At 42.9% G+C, this 19,967-nt stretch overlaps 4 protein-coding genes across 4 annotated transcripts; all 4 read right to left on the reverse strand.

The window, feature by feature from the left end:
* Positions 1-1,620: 1,620 nt before the first annotated feature.
* LOC125026635 (insoluble matrix shell protein 4-like) lies at positions 1,621-2,896 on the reverse strand. Its single transcript, XM_047615212.1, has 2 exons — positions 2,857-2,896; positions 1,621-2,744 (listed from the first exon to the last, which is right to left on the reverse strand). Exons 1-2 carry the CDS (start codon positions 2,876-2,878, stop codon positions 1,621-1,623), a joined length of 1,146 nt encoding a protein of 381 aa, XP_047471168.1. The 5' UTR covers positions 2,879-2,896.
* A 2,244-nt stretch (positions 2,897-5,140) lies between these two features.
* LOC125026678 (pro-resilin-like) lies at positions 5,141-6,554 on the reverse strand. The gene is made up of 2 exons (XM_047615286.1): positions 6,520-6,554; positions 5,141-6,408 (listed from the first exon to the last, which is right to left on the reverse strand). The coding sequence occupies exons 1-2, from the start codon at positions 6,539-6,541 to the stop codon at positions 5,351-5,353; spliced, it is 1,080 nt and encodes a 359-aa protein (XP_047471242.1). The 5' UTR covers positions 6,542-6,554; the 3' UTR covers positions 5,141-5,350.
* A 3,043-nt stretch (positions 6,555-9,597) lies between these two features.
* LOC125026535 (pro-resilin-like) lies at positions 9,598-11,027 on the reverse strand. Its single transcript, XM_047615032.1, has 2 exons — positions 11,006-11,027; positions 9,598-10,886 (listed from the first exon to the last, which is right to left on the reverse strand). The coding sequence occupies exons 1-2, from the start codon at positions 11,025-11,027 to the stop codon at positions 9,613-9,615; spliced, it is 1,296 nt and encodes a 431-aa protein (XP_047470988.1). The 3' UTR covers positions 9,598-9,612.
* Positions 11,028-13,289: 2,262 nt separating this feature from the next.
* On the reverse strand, positions 13,290-14,619 carry LOC125026534 (trihydrophobin-like). Its single transcript, XM_047615031.1, has 2 exons — positions 14,585-14,619; positions 13,290-14,468 (listed from the first exon to the last, which is right to left on the reverse strand). Exons 1-2 carry the CDS (start codon positions 14,604-14,606, stop codon positions 13,465-13,467), a joined length of 1,026 nt encoding a protein of 341 aa, XP_047470987.1. The 5' UTR covers positions 14,607-14,619; the 3' UTR covers positions 13,290-13,464.
* Between the last annotated feature and the right edge of the window lie 5,348 nt (positions 14,620-19,967).

Consider the following 19,967-nt stretch of genomic DNA (forward strand, 5'->3'; position numbering starts at 1 on the left):
CGTTGGTGGGGCCGAATACCCGTTGCCATTACCGTTTCCGTTTCGGCCCTTCCATGCGTCAGAACTACGACTCATATATATGCAGGGACGCCCTTTTTCACGTATTTTAGGAGCAATTTCATGCGCATCATTTTTTATCCTGTTTTAGGGATGCTCTATTTCAAAAACTCTTATTTATACTCCAGGGCATCTAATTAGAAATACACGCTCTTCTTGTACAAAAGGATCGTCCTTATCTACTCACGTTTGTCATCTGTTGTCCTTTCTCTAGTCTTTGGTGTCCACTTGCAACCCTTCCTGGCACCCGCCTTTAAAAGGTGCTCTGGCTCAAGAGTACTCAGACCCTTCTTTACTTCAGGAACGCTGCTTATGAGCCATTTCAAGGGCGGCCCATTTCGCATACCTTTTCAAGAGCGCCCTATTTCAAATGCATTTATGGGCTGTCCTTTATCACATACTATTCCTGAAGCACCTTATTCCACATGCTATTTCAGGGCGCCCTAACTCTACCTAACTTACAGGAATCTACTGTTCAAAGTCCCTCTTGCGAAGGATCGAAAACACGTTTTTCTTTCCACCTGACATCACAAGCTGCGAAATTGCACAGATGTATGACCTTGAAGCTCACATCCTGGAAGTCCAGCGGCTGGCATCAGTGTGTAAAGGGAAAGTGGATAGAAAGGGAGATGGAGAAAGAGAGAGAGGGGGTGTAGAGAGAGAAGGGGTGAAGAGACAGAGATAGAGAAAGGTAGAGAGAGAGAGAGAGAGAGAGAGAGAACGGCGCGGAACCAATTATTCTCCTATTTCAAAATTAGATAATGAAAGAGAGTGCGCGAAAAGAGAAAAAGAACGAAATATATACAACGAGAGAGAAAAACAAATATATGTTCATATGTTCATATACATACATGTACATTAATATACTGACATCTGTTTTGTTTACCCACACATGTAAGCTCTCTTTGTCTGTTTCTCTCTTTATGCACTCATACCTTTGGTATTTGCATATATATATACACAAACATATATACATATACATATATGCATATATGTATGTATGTATGCATATCGATATACGGCACACAGATATATCGTTTTTAACTGGATATGATTTGGTACATACACGAAGAAATTCCTTTTCGCACCGGAATTCGGAAGACAAAAGACGAATTTCACTTCACTTTGAGGGAACATCATTTTTTTTTTTTTTTTCATAATTCTAAGAGTAATACATTTCCTGTTTTGAATGGTGATTTTAGGTTTCCTTCAGCTAGAAATACATTGAGCTGACAGCGATAGATTTTCGCAAACGTGCATAACGTGGTTAACCCCTCAAATATGAGTTGTACGATGAATGAAAGTATTCATGTTGTGTGCGGTAAACTGAATACTTATACAGCATTTAAATCACAAAGGAGGGAAAACAATTCATATAAATGAATGCTTAGCATTTATTGCAAAAATAAATATATCCATTAAAATTTAAAGAGATGGGATCCGCTTGGGAGTAAAAGAATTTAGGAAAAGGGGAAAATGGCCTTGGAAAAGAGCGCGAGACACACTGAATAACCATTGCAAGGTCGCCGAAGTCTATTGCAATTGCAAGAGCAAGCTTCGCGCTTAGAAAGGAGCGCCGTAGGAGTTGGAGGGGGCGGCGGGCGCGCCATAGCCGTTGCCGTTGCTGGCTCCGTTGCCGTTTCTACCGTTACCGTTAGAGCCATAGCCGTTGCTTCCGTTCTTGCCGTTGCCGTTTCTACCGTTACCATTGGAGCCATAGCCGTTGCTTCCGTTCTTGCCGTTGCTTCCGTTGCCATTGGAGCTATAGCCGTTGCTTCCGTTCTTGCCGTTGCTTCCGTTGCCATTGGAGCTATAGCCGTTGCTTCCGTTCTTTCCGTTGCCGTTGCCGTTTGATCCGTAGCCGTTTCCGTTGCCGTTGAGGATGCCGTTGGTGGCCGCAGCGTAGCCATAGCCAGCGTCGGGAACGACTCCGATGAGTTCGTTGACGGAGTAGAAGCTCTCAGCTTGAGAACAGTCCACGTTGAACCACCAGTCACATACCAGGTACTGCTGGTTGAAGATGGTACCGTTGGGGCACAGGAACGAGTCCTGTTGGCGCCTGAGGGCGCGGTCCTGGCAGATATGGAACACCTGGCAGCCGGCTTCAGCTGCAGTGTCGGCGTAATAACCTTGCACCGCCTGGGCATCGCACGAGAAGCCGGTGTCGGGCACGGAAGCCAAGATGGGGTAGTCCTCGCCGGGGACGCCGCCCCCGGGAATGTTCTCGGCCAAAGCGGCAATCTCAGGGTCTACTCCGTAGGCGCCGTTGGGCGGGCCATAGGTGTTGCTGGGGGGAGCATAGCCGTTGCGAGAGGCAGGGGCTCCGAAACCGTTTCCGTTTCCGTTGAATCCGTTGGTGGGTGCCGAATACCCGTTGCCATTACCGTTTCCGTTTCCGTTGAATCCGTTGGTGGGGGCCGAATACCCGTTGCCATTTCCGTTTCCGTTTCCGTTGAATCCGTTGGTGGGGGCTGAATACCCGTTGCCATTACCGTTACCGTTTCCGTTTCCGTTGAATCCGTTGGTGGGGGCCGAATACCCGTTGCCATTACCGTTACCATTTCCGTTTCCGTTGAATCCGTTGGTGGGTGCACCATATCCGTTGCTGGGAGGCGGAGGCGCTCCGTAACCGTTACCATTTCCGTTGAAGCCGTTAAGGCTGTCCGCCGCCACGAGCCCGACGATTGCTGAAGAAGAGAATGAATGAGGAAAATGAATGAAAAGAATTAGAGAATAAAAACATAAGAAAGCAAGAACATTTTTTTGCGTAGGCATGATGAACCAGATACTCAAACCTACTGAATAGTATCAGTGACTTCATCGCTGTGATAAAAGAAGGAATTTCTATGAGATACGAGAGAGGAAAAAAGCAAGACGAACTATATATACTGGCGGAAGGACTTGGCTCCGCCCACCGCCCTTGGATCAGGAAGGAATCATGAAGTGCATTAACCAGGGCTGATCGCGGGAGGGGGGGGGGGGGGGGGAGGCGTGAAGAGGAAAGAGAGAGTGTCATGAAGTGCACGAATCAAAAGAGGGGAGGGGGACTGGGAGTACGGAGGGAGAGAGTGAGAGAGAGACAGATATTGCCAAAGGAGGGAGAGAGGCAGCCATACATATAACACACACGCACACATATATATACAAACACATATATATATATGTTTATATACGTATACGAATATATATGTGTGAGTGTCCATAATAACAACACAGGTGCTACAATTTCTTATATATGGAATGCTCAATGTGCAATGTTATAAATAAATTACGTCAGATCATTGCATCATTCATTCCATTGCATTTTTATAAAGAATTGTCATCACAGGTTGTATTACGATGTAAATGTTCATTTAAGTTAACAACCTGACAGAAGGGCGGCTGCTTATCTCATTTTACTGTACCATGCAACCAGTTAAAAAGAATAACTATTGTAACTAATGTAATGTATTTTAAACTCGTATAGCGATTGACTTTAAAGTTGCTTGAGACAGAGACAAATGCTGGGCAACCTCAGAGTCAGAGGTTGTTACGGACACTCCTTAAATTTGTCAAGGAACTTTAAATCTTTCACTGGTTTCTGGGGTACCTTGTTTCCCAAGCTATTCCGAATGAATTGTTTTCTACGGCTGTTTTACGGAGACCCTATTTCAAAGATAATTTCCAAGAGCGCCCTATCTCACATGCCACTTCAGGGGCATCCAATTTGACATACTTTTAGAGACGTCCTTTCCGGACGTAGCTCAGTGCGGATTCATAATTTACGATGGCCCGTCCTTTCTTCCTCCTTGTGATTTGGTATCCTTTGCTCAGTCTTTTGTCTCCACTTACACCTGCTTTTAGAGGATTCCCTGCCATAGGACTACCCAAACCTTTCTTTGCTTCAGGACCGCTGCTTAAAAGCCACTTCAGGGGGGTCCTGTTTCACATACCGTTTCAGGGGTAGCCTATTTCAAATGCTATTTCAGGGCTGTCTTTCGTATACTACTCCTTGTTTCACAGGGACGCCATTCCTGCACCTACGTTACTGAAGATCCCCTGTTTAAAATCCCTCTCGTGAAAGTTTGGGAATGTATCTATTTTTCCTACCACCTGACACCACATACCGTAGGTGCCTAACCCATGAAAATCATCCCGGAATCTAGGGCTGGCAACTGCATGAAAGGGACCTGTCAGATGCAAGTGAAACTGGTGTTATTGTGATGTAAAATTCATCAGTATATACTTGTAATTATATTTTTTTCTGGTGAAATTACTGGGCAATCCATATTAGATAAAAATATCCAAGTATGATGCAAACATTAAAAATACACTATAGGCATTGTTCACAATGCATCAAATATCGAAATCGACTTTTTCCAATTCAGTGAGCATATTTTCTTACAATAACGTGGTACGTGTAACAGGCACGCACATAGACAGAATGTGTAGAGACATATACTTTTTTCTTAGCCACGCACACACACACATCGATATACTCGATTTATTTTATACAGTGATATTCTTTTTAACTGAATATGATTTGAGATCCTATTTTTACGATTAAATCATTTTTAGCGCTCAAATATGTAAGACAAAGAATCATTTCATTATTTTTAGGGGGAAGGTCAAGAATATATTTACATACATACATATATATGTGTGTATGCATGTATGTATGTATTATCCGTTCATATTTATTTTTATTGACGCGATCTCTGCTCTTATTACCTAACAAAAAATCACTGTTTCGAACGAAGAAAAAAGGTTTGCTGAGCTAAGATGGAAATCACTGTACTTGTTTCATTTAGATATACTATACAGTGATCTCACAGTGATGGGTTTTAGCAAATGTCTATTATTGTTTAAATCAGTATGCTGTGAATGAGCTGTATAAAGAATGGACGCATCATGAAATAGTATGTTGGGCAGGTTATTGTTCTAACAGCATAAATTATTCTTTCTTTCCGCCTTGACTAATGGAAAGATTCTAGCGAACTGAGACACTTCATTATGTTCAGTGATCAGGATTTGTTTGTTTAAATGTCTTTTTCTTAACATAATGAAAGGAGAACAGTTCATATGATATATTGATAACACCAAATGAATGCGTAGTATTTATTGCAAAAATATATATACACTTAAATCTAAAGAGGTGGGATCCACTTGGGAGTTCGTATAGCAAGTATTAATAAGGCTTAAGTGTACGTAACAGAATATAGGAAAAAGGGTATATGGAAAAGAGCGTGAGACACAGTGAATAACTAATGCAAGGTCGCCGAAGCCTCTTTGAATTCAAGAGCAAGCTTCCCGCTTAGAAAGGAGCGCCGTAGGAGTTGGAGGGGGCGGCGGGCGCGCCATAGCCGTTGCCGTTGCTGGCTCCGTTGCCGTTTCTACCGTTACCGTTGGAGCCATAGCCGTTGCTTCCGTTCTTGCCGTTGCCGTTTCTTCCGTTGCCATTGGAGCTATAGCCGTTGCTACCGTTCTTACCGTTGCTTCCGTTGCCATTGGAGCCATAGCCGTTGCTTCCATTCTTGCCGTTGCCGTTTGATCCGTAGCCGTTTCCGTTTCCGTTGAGGATGCCGTTGGTGGCCGCAGCGTAGCCATAGCCAGCGTCGGGAACGACTCCGATGAGTTCGTTGACGGAGTAGAAGCTCTCAGCTTGAGAACAGTCCACGTTGAACCACCAGTCACATACCAGGTACTGCTGGTTGAAGATGGTACCGTTGGGGCACAGGAACGAGTCCTGTTGGCGCCTGAGGGCGCGGTCCTGGCAGATATGGAACACCTGGCAGCCGGCTTCAGCTGCAGTGTCGGCGTAATAACCTTGCACCGCCTGGGCATCGCACGAGAAGCTTGTGTCGGGCACGGAAGCCAAGATGGGGTAGTCCTCGCCGGGGACGCCGCCCCCGGGAATGTTCTCGGCCAAAGCGGCAATCTCAGGGTCTACTCCGTAGGCGCCGTTGGGCGGGCCATAGGTGTTGCTGGGGGGAGCAAAGCCGTTGCGAGGGGCAGGGGCTCCGAAACCGTTTCCGTTGAATCCGTTGGTGGGGGCCGAATACCCGTTGCCATTTCCGTTTCCGTTTCCGTTGAATCCGTTAATGGGGGCTGAATACCCGTTGCCATTACCGTTTCCGTTGAATCCGTTTGTGGGTGCCGAATACTCGTTGCCATTACCGTTGCCATTTCCGTTTCCGTTGAATCCGTTGGTGGGTGCCGAATACCCGTTGCCATTACCGTTGCCATTTCCGTTTCCGTTGAATCCGTTGGTGGGTGCACCATATCCGTTGCTGGGAGGCGGAGGCGCTCCGTAACCGTTACCATTTCCGTTGAAGCCGTTAAGGCTGTCCGCCGCCACGAGCCCGACGATTGCTGAAGAAGAGAATGAATGAGGAAAATGAATGAAAAGAATTAGAGAATAAAAACGTAAAAAGCAAGAACATTTTTTTGCGTAGGCATGATGAACCAGATACTCAAACCTACTGAATAGTATCAGTGACTTCATCGTAGTGATAAAAGGAATTTCTATGAAATACAAGAGACGAAAAAAGCAAGACGAACTATATATACTGGCGGAAGGACTTGGCTCCGCCCACCGCCCTTGGATCAGGAAGGAATCATGAAGTGCATGAACCAAGGCGGATGGAGGGGGGGGGGGGGGGTAGAGAGGAAAGAGAGAGTGAGAGAAGGGAGAGAGGAACACACATACACATATATATACACACACGCACACATACATATATACACATACACAGATATGTATGTCTATATATGAAAAATATATATACATATTCACAAATATGTTTGTATATATATGTACACACACACGCACACATATACACATACATACGTACATATATATATATATATATACATGAACACAGATATGTGTATATATGTATACATATATACACACATATATGTATAATATAAATACATATATATAGACATATATTTCTATATATATGTGTGTGTGTATCTATCAATATATATGCACAAATATCTATATAAGTATATATGTATGTATTGTATATCTATGTATGTATGTATATATATATATATTATATATATATATATAAAAAATAAATACTGAATGTGCAATGCTATTCATAGACTTCGTCAGATCATTGCATCATTAATTTCGCTGCATTCGTAAAAATAGTTGTAGGTTATAATACGATATAAATGTTAATTCTAGTCAACAACGTTAACTTTGATACGTGGGAGAAGAGCGACAGGCAGACGAGATCAGCTATGAGTCTTTGTACCCTACACGTTTATGTACCTGATATGTTTGCGCTTAGCCCATATTACTGTACTTTGTAACCATCTTCGTAAAAATGATAACTACCATAACCAGCGGAATAAAGTGCTTTGAATTTGAACTGCAACTGAATTAGAATCTCTGCCTCAGACAGAGACAGAATTCGGACAGTCTCAGAGGCAGGCTGTTTCTTAATGTTCTTTAAATTTGCCAGGGGAAATCTATGGCCTTTCGCGATTACCGGCCTAGGATATCGTGTCCTTTCTTGTGTCAGAACCACGACTCAGCTATCAGATATTCACTAATTTCAGGACACCCTGTTTCACATACTACCTCTAATGCCTAATTTTTCAACAACTGTTTCACCGATGCCCTATTTCAAACATTATTTATAAAATAATCTGCTTCAGGGGCACCCAACATCACGTACTCTTTCAGGGACGCCCTTCCTGGACGAAACTGAGCGCGGATTCTTAACCTAATCGGCACGTATTGCTAGAATACAAGCCATACCCACTGTAATAGAAGTTGATTTATTGTATTTACACATAGATGGCTCTAAAAGTGCTTAGACACCAAGGAGTCAGTTATTCGTCCTACCTATCTCACCTGTTTACCCTTTTCCTCGACTTTTGGAAAGAGTATTTTACATTATTTCATGTTCTTAAATGTTATCGAGCTTTTAATAACAATTTAATAATCATAACATCAATATTTTGTTTGTTGTTGGATTTCTTGGCTATCAACCAGCGGCATGAGATATAACATCAATAACAATCAATGTCAACTTTATTAAAAAGAAAAACACATTTCCCCGCCAATTCAAGGAATGGAGAAATTAGGATCGGTCACTGATCGATGTAGCGCCATCTGCATGTAAAAAAAAAAAAAAAAAAAAAAAAAAAAAAAAAAAAAAAACAGGGGACAGAACATAAATCCAGGGCGAATGGGTTAATTTACAGGGGCTGTCCTTATTTCCTCACGCTTGCCATCCGGTATTCTTTCCATAGTATTTTGTATCCACCTGCAACCCACCCTTCGTTTTAGAGAAAGCGCCAGCCCAGGACCACTCATGCCCTTCCTTGCGTTGGAACCCATGCTTATATGCCGTTTCAGGGATGCCCCATTTCACATGCCACGTCACGGGCACCCATATCAAATGCTTTTTCACGGCTTTGCTTTTTCACCTATTACTCCAGGAAAAACTTATTTCCCATATCATTTAGTAACAACTTCCTGCACATAACTTAGTGGAGTTTCCTTGTTCCTGTGATGGATCGAAAATGTTCATATTTTTTCTTTCCGCTTGACACCGCAAACTGTGGAACCGCACACCTGCCTTGCCTCTGAAAATAGAGTTAAAAGAGAGATCTTTGGGGCCCTTTACTCCCACAATTCTCCTTTTATACATGTACGCACGCTTGTGTCTTTGTAGGTGAGTGTCATGGCCATACACATCCCACATACTCACACACACAGAATGAGTGATGGAGAGTTAGAAATGTATAAACATACTGAATATATACACATATCTTCATATATACATATATATGCGAAGAATACATGATCTACAAACGCAAACTCTTTGTCTTTTTCTATCTATATACACATTTTGTATCTGCATATATGAATACATATATATAACGGGTATATCCCTTAAACTTTTGGGAAGATCAAGAACATTTATATTTATTCATATTAACTTATTAATTGACATCTATCTTTATTGATGCCATCTCACTTTTTCCACCAAAGAAAGAAAGAAAATGAAAGCACTTTTCCTGTTTCAGTTAGCTATATAATTATTTCACAGCGAAAAGATTTAGCAGACGTGCAAATATGAGCCGTAAAATGGAGATATTAAGCTGTTTGTTCCTCAGGTTATTGTTGAATCACGCAAATTATTTTCTTTCTGCCGGTAATTCATAATAAGTTCTTGTGAGGTATCTCATCCACCAAATAAAAGACTTATTGCAATATATTTATCTATATATATATATATATATATATATATATATATATATATATCTGTCTGAATATCAGATAACACTTTAAAACGTAATTGGAGGAGAACACTTCATGTGATATATTGATACACCAAATGAATGCATAGCATTTATTGCAAAAATAAATATACACTTAAATCTAAAGAGGTGGGATCCACTTGGGAGTTCGTATAGCAAGTATTAATAAGGCTTAAGTGTACGTAACAGAATATAGGAAAAGGGGTATTTGGAAAAGAGCGCGAGACACAGTGAATAACCATTGCAAGGTCGCCGAAGCCTCTTTGAATTCAAGAGCAAGCTTCGCGCTTAGAAAGGAGCGCCGTAGGAGTTGGAGGGGGAGGCGGGCGCGCCATAGCCGTTGCCGTTGCTGGCTCCGTTGCCGTTTCTACCGTTACCGTTGGAGTCATAGCCGTTGCTTCCGTTCTTGCCGTTGCCGTTTCTTCCGTTGCCATTGGAACTATAGCCGTTGCTTCCGTTCTTGCCGTTGCTTCCGTTGCCATTGGAGCTATAGCCGTTGCTTCCGTTCTTGCCGTTGCTTTCGTTGCCATTGGAGCCATAGCCGTTGCTTCCATTCTTGCCGTTGCCGTTTGATCCGTAGCCGTTTCCGTTGCCGTTGAGGATGCCGTTGGTGGCCGCAGCGTAGCCATAGCCAGCGTCGGGAACGACTCCGATGAGTTCGTTGACGGAGTAGAAGCTCTCAGCTTGAGAACAGTCCACGTTGAACCACCAGTCACATACCAGGTACTGCTGGTTGAAGATGGTACCGTTGGGGCACAGGAACGAGTCCTGCTGGCGCCTGAGGGCGCGGTCCTGGCAGATATGGAACACCTGGCAGCCGGCTTCAGCTGCAGTGTCGGCGTAATAACCTTGCACCGCCTGGGCATCGCACGAGAAGCCGGTGTCGGGCACGGAAGCCAAGATGGGGTAGTCCTCGCCGGGGACGCCGCCCCCGGGAATGTTCTCGGCCAAAGCGGCAATCTCAGGGTCTACTCCGTAGGCGCCGTTGGGCGGGCCATAGGTGTTGCTGGGGGGAGCATAGCCGTTGCGAGGGGCAGGGGCTCCGAAACCGTTTCCGTTTCCGTTGAATCCGTTGGTGGGTGCCGAATACCCGTTGCCATTACCGTTTCCGTTTCCGTTGAATCCGTTGGTGGTTGCAGAATACCCGTTGCCATTTCCGTTTCCGTTGAATCCGTTGGTGGGGGCCGAATACCCGTTGCCATTACCGTTACCATTTCCGTTTCCGTTGAATCCGTTGGTGGGTGCCGAATACCCGTTGCCATTACCGTTTCCGTTTCCGTTGAATCCGTTGGTGGGGGCCGAATACCCGTTGCCATTACCGTTTCCGTTTCCGCTGAATCCGTTGGTGGGGGCCGAATACCCGTTGCCATTACCATTTCCGTTTCCGTTGAATCCGTTGGTGGGGGCCGAATACCCGTTGCCATTACCGTTACCATTTCCGTTTCCGTTGAATCCGTTGGTGGGTGCACCATATCCGTTGCTGGGAGGCGGAGGTGCTCCGTAACCGTTACCATTTCCGTTGAAGCCGTTAAGGCTGTCCGCCGCCACGAGCCCGACGATTGCTGAAGAAGAAAGTGAATGAGGAAAATGAAATGAAAAGAATTAGAGAATAAAAAACGATAAGAGAGCAAGAAATATCAATACTTTTAGTAGGCATAACGAACTAGACACTCAAACCTACTGAACAGTATCAGTGACTTCATCGCTGTGATAAAGAAGGAATTTCTGTGAAATACGAGAGATGAAAAAACAAGACGAGCTATATATACCGGCGGAAGGACTTGGCTCCGCCCACCGCCCTTGGATCAGGAAGGAATCATGAAGTGCATTAACCAGGGCTGATCGCGGGAGGGGGGGGGGGGGGGGGGCGTGAAGAGGAAAGAGAGAGTGTCATGAAGTGCACGAATCAAAAGAGGGGAGGGGGACTGAGAGTACGGAGGGAGAGAGTGAGAGAGAGACAGATATTGCCAAAGGAGGGAGAGAGGCAGCCATACATATAACACACATGCACACATATATATACACACATGTATATATGTTTATATACATATACGAATATACATGTGTGAGTGTGTCCATAATAACAACACAAGTGCTACAATTTCTTATATATGGAATGCTCAATGTGCAATGTTATAAATAAATTACGTCAGATCATTGCATCATTCATTCCATCGCATTTTTATAAAGAATTGTCATCACAGGTTGTATTACGATGTAAATGTTCATTTAAGTTAACAACCTGACAGAAGGGCGGCTGCTTATCTCATTTTACTGTACCATGCAACCAGTTAAAAAGATTAACTATTGTAACTAATGTAATGTATTTTAAACTCGTATAGCGATTGACTTTGAAGTTGCTTGAGACAGAGACAAATGCTGGGCAACCTCAGAGTCAGAGGTTGTTACGGACACTCCTTAAATTTGCCAAGGAACTTTAAATCTTTCACTGGTTTCTGGGGCACCTTGTTTCCCAAGCTATTCCGAATGAATTGTTTTCTACGGCTGTTTTACGGAGACCCTATTTCAAAGATAATTTCCAAGAGCGCCCTATCTCACATGCTACTTCAGGGGCATCCAATTTGACATACTTTTAGGGCGGTCCTTCCCGGACGTAGCTGAGTGCGGATTCATAATTTACGATGGGCCGTCCTTTCTTCCTCCTTGTGATCTGGTATACTTTGCTCAGTCTTTTTTCTCCACTTTCACCCGCTTTTAGAGGATCCCCCGCCATAGGACTACCCAAACCTTTCTTTGCTTCAGGACCGCTGCTTAAAGGCCACTTCAGGGGGGTCCTATTTCACATACCGTTTCAGGGGTAGCCTATTTCAAATGCGATTTCAAGGCTGTCTTCTTTCGTATACTACTCCTTGTTTCACATGCTATTTCAGGGACGCCCTTCCTGCACCTATGTTACTGAAGATCCCCTGTTTAAAATCCCTCTCGTGAAAGATTAGGATGTATCTATTTTTCCTACCACCTGACACCACATACCGTAGGTGCCTAACCCATGAAGATCATCCCGGAATCCAGTGCTGGCAACTACATGAAAAGGACCTTTCAGTTGCAAGTGCAACTTGTGTTACTGTGGTGTAAAATTCATCAGTATATACATGTATATATATTTTTTTGGTGAAATTACTGGGCAATCCATATTATATAAAAATATCCAAGTATGATACAAACATTAAAAATATACTATAGGCATTGTTTACAATGTATCAAATATCGAAATCGAATATTTCCACTTCAGTGGGCATATTTTCTTACAATAACGCGGTACATGTAACAGGCACGCACACACACAGAATGTGTAGAGACATACTTTTTTCTTAGCCACACACACACACGTCGATATACTCGATTTACTTTATACAGTGATATTCTTTTTAACTGAATATGATTTGAGATGCCATTTTCACGAATAAATCCTTTTTAGCACTCAATATGTAAGACAAAGAAGCATTTAATTATTTTTTGGGGGGAAGGTCAAGAATATATTTACAAACATACATATATGTGTGTATGCATGTATGTATGTATTATCCGTTCATATTTATTTTTATTGGCGCGATCTCTGCTCTTATTACCTAACAAAAAATCACTGTTTCAAACGAAGGTGAAAGGTTTGCTGAGCTAAGATGGAAATCACTGTACTTGTTTCAATTAGATATACTATACAGTGATCTCACAGCGATAGGTTTTAGCAAATGTCTATTATTGTTTAAATCAATATGCTGCGAATGAGCTGTATAATGAATGGACGCATCATGAAATAGTATGTTGGGCAGGTTATTGTTCTAACAGCATAAATTATTTTTTTCTTTCCGCCTTGACTAACGGAAAGATTCTAGCGAATTGAGACACTACATTATGTTCAGTGATCAGGATTTGTTTTGTTTAAATGTCTTTTTCTTAACATAATGGAAGGAGAACAGTTCATATGATAAATTGATAACACCAAATGAATGCGTAATATTTATTGAAAAAATAAATATACACTTAAATCTAAAGAGGTGGGATCCACTTGGGACGTAACAGAATATAGGGAAAAAGGTATTTGGAAAAGAGCGCGAGACACACTGAATAACCATTGCAAGGTTCCCGAAGCCTGTTGCAATTCAAGAGCAAGCTTCGCGCTTAGAAAGGAGCGCCGTAGGAGTTGGAGGGGGCGGCGGGCGCGCCATAGCCGTTGCCGTTGCTGGCTCCGTTGCCGTTTCTACCGTTACCGTTGGAGCCATAGCCGTTGCTTCCGTTCTTGCCGTTGCCGTTTCTTCCGTTGCCATTGGAGCCATAGCCGTTGCTTCCGTTCTTGCCGTTGCTTCCGTTGCCATTGGAGCTATAGCCGTTGCTTCCGTTCTTGCCGTTGCCGTTTGATCCGTAGCCGTTTCCGTTGAGGATGCCGTTGGTGGCCGCAGCGTAGCCATAGCCAGCGTCGGGAACGACTCCGATGAGTTCGTTGACGGAGTAGAAGCTCTCAGCTTGAGAACAGTCCACGTTGAACCACCAGTCACATACCAGGTACTGCTGGTTGAAGATGGTACCGTTGGGGCACAGGAACGAGTCCTGTTGGCGCCTGAGGGCGCGGTCCTGGCAGATATGGAACACCTGGCAGCCGGCTTCAGCTGCAGTGTCGGCGTAATAACCTTGCACCGCCTGGGCATCGCACGAGAAGCCGGTGTCGGGCACGGAAGCCAAGATGGGGTAGTCCTCGCCGGGGACGCCGCCCCCGGGAATGTTCTCGGCCAAAGCGGCAATCTCAGGGTCTACTCCGTAGGCGCCGTTGGGCGGGCCATAGGTGTTGCTGGGGGGAGCATAGCCGTTGCGAGAGGCAGGGGCTCCGAAACCGTTTCCGTTTCCGTTGAATCCGTTGGTGGGTGCCGAATACCCGTTGCCATTACCGTTTCCGTTTCCGTTGAATCCGTTGGTGGGTGCCGAATACCCGTTGCCATTACCGTTTCCGTTTCCGTTGAATCCGTTGGTGGGGGCCGAATACCCGTTGCCATTACCGTTACCATTTCCGTGTCCGTTGAATCCGTTGGTGGGTGCACCATATCCGTTGCTGGGAGGCGGAGGTGCTCCGTAACCGTTACCATTTCCGTTGAAGCCGTTAAGGCTGTCCGCCGCCACGAGCCCGACGATTGCTGAAGAAGAGAATGAATGAGGAAAATGAAATGAAAGAATCAGAATATAACAAAGATAAGAGAGCAAGAAATATCAATACTTTTATAGGCATAACGAACTAGACACTCAAACCTACTGAACAGTATCAGTGACTTCATCGCTGTGATAAAAGGAATTTCTGTGAAATACGAGAGATGAAAAAACAAGACGAGCTATATATACCGGCGGAAGGACTTGGCTCCGCCCACCGCCCTTGGATCAGGAAGGAATCATGAAGTGCATGAACCAAGGCGGATGGAGGGGGGGGGGGGGGTAGAGAGGAAAGAGAGAGTGAGAGAAGGGAGAGAGGAACACACATACATACATATATATATACATACATACACACAGATATATGTTCATATATGTATACATATATACACACAGATATGTATAATAAACTTATGCGTATATATAGACATATGTATGTCTATATATATATGTATGTATCTATCTATATATAGAAACATATATACACAAATATGTATATATATATTTATATGTATCTATCTATCTATATATATATGTATCTATATATATATTTACATATAAACATAAATATGAATATATATGTATGTATATATATTGTACATATATATAAATATGTATATATATATTTATGCATATATATGTATGTATTATATATATATACATATATTTGTATGTATTGTATATGTATACAATCCTATAGATAAACAGATATATAGATATATACACATACACACACACATACAAATATATATATATATATATTCATAATTACAAGAAAAACGCTTGGCATTCTTTTACTGAAATACTGAATGTGCAATGCTATTCATAGACTTCGTCAGATCATTGCATCATTTATTCCGCCACATTCCTATAAACAATTAAAGGTTAAATTATGATGTGAATGTTAATTCCAGTCAACAACGTTATCTTTGATACGTGGGAGAAGAGCGACTGGCAGACGAGATCAGCTATGAGTCTTTGTACCCTACACGTTTATGTGCCTGATATGTTTATGCTTATCCCATTGTAAAGGGATTATATATCATAATTAGATAATGTGATTAATCCTATGACGAAATACACCATTTTAAGCAAAAGATCCTTTACACCCATATTACTGTACCTTGTAACCATCTTCGTAAAATTAATAACTCCTATAACCAACGGAATAAAGGGCTTTGAATTTGAATTGCAACTGAATTTGAATCTCTGCCTGAGACAGAGACAGAATTCGGACAGTCTCAGAGACAGGCTGTTTCTTAATGTTCTTTAAATTTGCCAGGGGAAATCTATGGCCTTTCGCGATTACCGGCCTAGGATATCGTGTCCTTCCTTGTGTCAGAACCGTGTCTCAGTTATCAGATATTCACTAATTTCAGCACACTTTGTTTCACATACTACTTCAGATGCATAATTTTTCAACAACTGTTTCACCGATGCTTATTTCAAACATTATTTCAAAAGCGCCTAATCTGCTTCAGGGTCACCCAATATCATATACTGTTTCAGGGACGCCCTTCCAGGACGTGAGTGCGGATTCTTAATTTACAGGGGTCGTCCTTGTCTCCTCACATTTGTCATCTGGTATTCTTTCCTTAGTCTTAGTCCACCTGTAACCCATCCTTCGTTTTAGAGGACGCGCCAGCCCAGGACCACTCATGCCCTTCCTTGCGTTGGATCTCATGCTTATATGCCGTTTCAGGGATGCCCCATTTCACATGCCACGTCACGGGCACTCATATCAAATGTTATTTCAAGGCTTTCCATTTTCCTCTACTAATCCAGGAAAAAAAAAAAACTATTTCCCATATCATTCAGGAACAACTTCCTGCACATAACTTAGTGGAGATTCATTGTTCCTGTGATGGATCGAAAATGTTCATATTTCTTCTTACCGCTTGACACCGTAGGTTGTGGAACCACACACGTGCCTAGCCTCTGAATTCATCCTGGAACTCCAGTGGCCGAAATCAACATGAAAAAGAAGAGTTAAAAGAGGGATGTTTGGGGCCTTTTACTCCCACAACTCCTCCATTCTACATACAAGCACGTTTGTGTGCGTTTGTAGGTGAGTGTCATGGCCATACACATCCCACATACCCACACACACAGGAGTGAGGGAAAGAGAGAAATATACAAACATACTAAATATATACACATATTTTCATATATGCATATATATATACGTAGAATACAAAATCTGAAAACGCAAAATGTTTAGCTATTTCTATCTGTATACACATTTTGTATTTGCATCTATATATGTATACATATATATACACGCATCGCAATGTAAGGCAACGGGTGTATTCATTAAACTTTTAAGATCAATAAACAATTATATTTAATTTATATTTTGTATTAACATATTTATCTTTATTGATGCCTCTCTTTTTTAACAAAAGAAAGATGGAAGGTTTGCTGAAATAAAATGAAAACACTGTTCTTGATTCAGTTTGCTTTATAATTATTTCACAGCGAAAAGATTTAGCAGACGTGCAAATATGAGCCGTAAAATGGAGATATTAAGCTGTTTCTTCCTCAAGTTATTGTTGAATCACGCAAATTATTTTCTTTCTGCCGGTAATTCATTAAAAGTTCTTGTGGATATCTCACCCACCAAAGACAAGACTTATTGCAATATATTCATCTTTATCTATATCTGTCTGAATATCAGAAAACACTTTAAAACGTAATTGGAGGAGAACAGTTCATGTGATATGTTGATACACCAAATGAATGCATAGCATTTATTGCAAAAATAAATATACACTTAAATCTAAAGAGGTGGGATCCATTTGGGAGTTCGTATAGCAAGTATTAATAAAGTTCAAGTGTATATAAGTAGAATCACGAGAAAAGGGGGAAATGGCTTTGGAAAAGAGCGCGAGACACACTGAATAACCATTGCAAGGTCCCCGAAACCTGTTGCAATTCAAGAGCAAGCTTCGCGCTTAGAAAGGAGCGCCGTAGGAGTTGGAGGGGGCGGCGGGCGCGCCATAGCCGTTGCCGTTGCTGGCTCCGTTGCCGTGTTTACCGTTACCGTTGGAGCCATAGCCGTTGCTTTCGTTCTTTCCGTTGCCATTGGAACTATAGCCATTGCTTCCGTTCTTGCCGTTGCTTCCGTTGCCATTGGAGCCATAGCCGTTGCTTCCGTTCTTGCCGTTGCCGTTTGATCCGTAGCCGTTTCCGTTGCCGTTGAGGATGCCGTTGGTGGCCGCAACGTAGCCATAGCCTGCGTTGGGAACGACTCCGATGAGTTCGTTGACGGAGTAGAAGCTCTCAGCTTGAGAACAGTCCACGTTGAACCACCAGTCACATACCAGGTACTGCTGGTTGAAGATGGTACCGTTGGGGCACAGGAACGAGTCCTGTTGGCGCCTGAGGGCGCGGTCCTGGCAGATATGGAACACCTGGCAGCCGGCTTCACGTGCAGTGTCGGCGTAATAACCTTGCACCGCCTGGGCATCGCACGAGAAGCCGGTGTCGGGCACGGAAGCCAAGATGGGGTAGTCCTCGCCGGGGACGCCGCCCCCGGGAATGTTCTCGGCCAAAGCGGCAATCTCAGGGTCTACTCCGTAGGCGCCGTTGGGCGGGCCATAGGTGTTGCTGGGGGGAGCATAGCCGTTGCGAGGGGCAGGGGCTCCGAAACCGTTTCCGTTTCCGTTGAATCCGTTGGTGGGGGCCGAATACCCGTTGCCATTACCATTACCATTTCCGTTTCCGTTGAATCCGTTGGTGGAGGGCCGAATACCCGTTGCCATTACCGTTACCATTTCCGTTTCCGTTGAATCCGTTGGTGGGTGCACCATATCCGTTGCTGGGAGGCGGGTGCTCCGTAACCGTTACCATTTCCGTTGAAGCCGTTAAGGCTGTCCGCCGCGACGAGCCCGACGATTGCTGATAAAAAGAAAAAGAATGAAAGATTTTTTAAAAAATAAAAAAAGAAAAGAAAAAGCAATATGAGGATGAGCATGATGAACTAGATATTCAATCTTACTGAACAGTATCAGTGACTTCATCGCTGTGATAAAAGAAGGAATTTCTATGAAATACGAGAGATGAAAAAACAAGACGAGCTATATATACCGGCGGAAGGACTTGGCTCCGCCCACCGCCCTTGGATCAGGAAGGAATCATGAAGTGCATGAACCAAGGGGATCAAAAATATTTATATGAAATACATATATGTAACATTTATATATACCGACACACGCGCTCGCACACACACACACACACACACATACACACACACACATACATACATGTATGTCTGTGTGTGTTTGTTCCTCTTTAGACGGTGGATGCAAAATGCATTATTGTGGCCGTCTATGTTCACACGCTCTGTTTCCCACACACACTACTGAATTGTTTCCTCTTCGTCCGCCAGGAGTCGTCCTTTCACCCGTACGTGGGTTTTCCTCTGGCTTTTACGTTGGCACCGTCCATGGCACTGCAATCCGTTCGTGGCACCAGCATTTACGATCCTGCGATACTGGATAAATGTTGTACCTTTGCGCCGGTTCATGGCTTTGAGAGAGGCGTGTGATACTTTCAGCTTTCACGCGGGAAAAAAAGTTTCTTGTTATTACTAACCTATCCAGATCATGCGTATTTTCTGTAGTTTCTCCTGAATGTAAACATATAATATGCGAATGTGTGAGTGTGTCACATACACACACACATATATTTACACCCACACACACACACACACACACACACACACACACACACACACACACACACACACACACACACACACACACACACACACATATGCGTATATCTGTGTGTGTAAAATGCAAAATACAAAAGAAATTGTGCTGAATACAAAGCTAGATATTTCTATAGAGTCTTGATGAAAGCCTAACTACATAAAATAAAGGCGAGACACGTGTGGCTGCAAAATCCCCAAACTTGAAAAGATAAATACATTGAAACTGAAAACAAAGGGGAAAATACACCTTAAGGATCTCTCAGACTTCTTACAGCAGTTTTAAAAATCGCAGACAGACCTACATCAGATTTTTTTTTTTTTTTTAACTTACATGATCGTTTCCCGTTGTTCACTTTGCTAAGCTCAAATGTAGCGACACAGCAGGTTTAATGTCACACAGGACTGAGGCACAGCGAGACTCATTCGTTGACTCTGAAATTTCTCTTTATTTAAACGCTGGTGTTTGCACTGTCTCCGTGTCGTCAGAGGGGTACACTTTTAATATGTATTTTTATCACGTAGATATAACCAATACATGATCGAAAAAATATAGAAAAGCTATAATATCGTAATTAGAGAGTAAGAATGATTAAAACAAATAATAAAAGAATGTTGATAGAATGTTTAATTATAAAATTATCAAAAACCCATTAAAGTACATTGAGCAAAGGAAAAGGTAAAATCAGTTACAAAAAATAATAATGTAGAAAAATAAATAAATAAATACAATATAAATATAAAATATAAAATCAAATCCAATAAAGACAGGTGA

This window comes from Penaeus chinensis, chromosome 6 (assembly GCF_019202785.1).
Source record: "Penaeus chinensis breed Huanghai No. 1 chromosome 6, ASM1920278v2, whole genome shotgun sequence".
Lineage (NCBI taxonomy): Eukaryota > Metazoa > Arthropoda > Malacostraca > Decapoda > Penaeidae > Penaeus > Penaeus chinensis.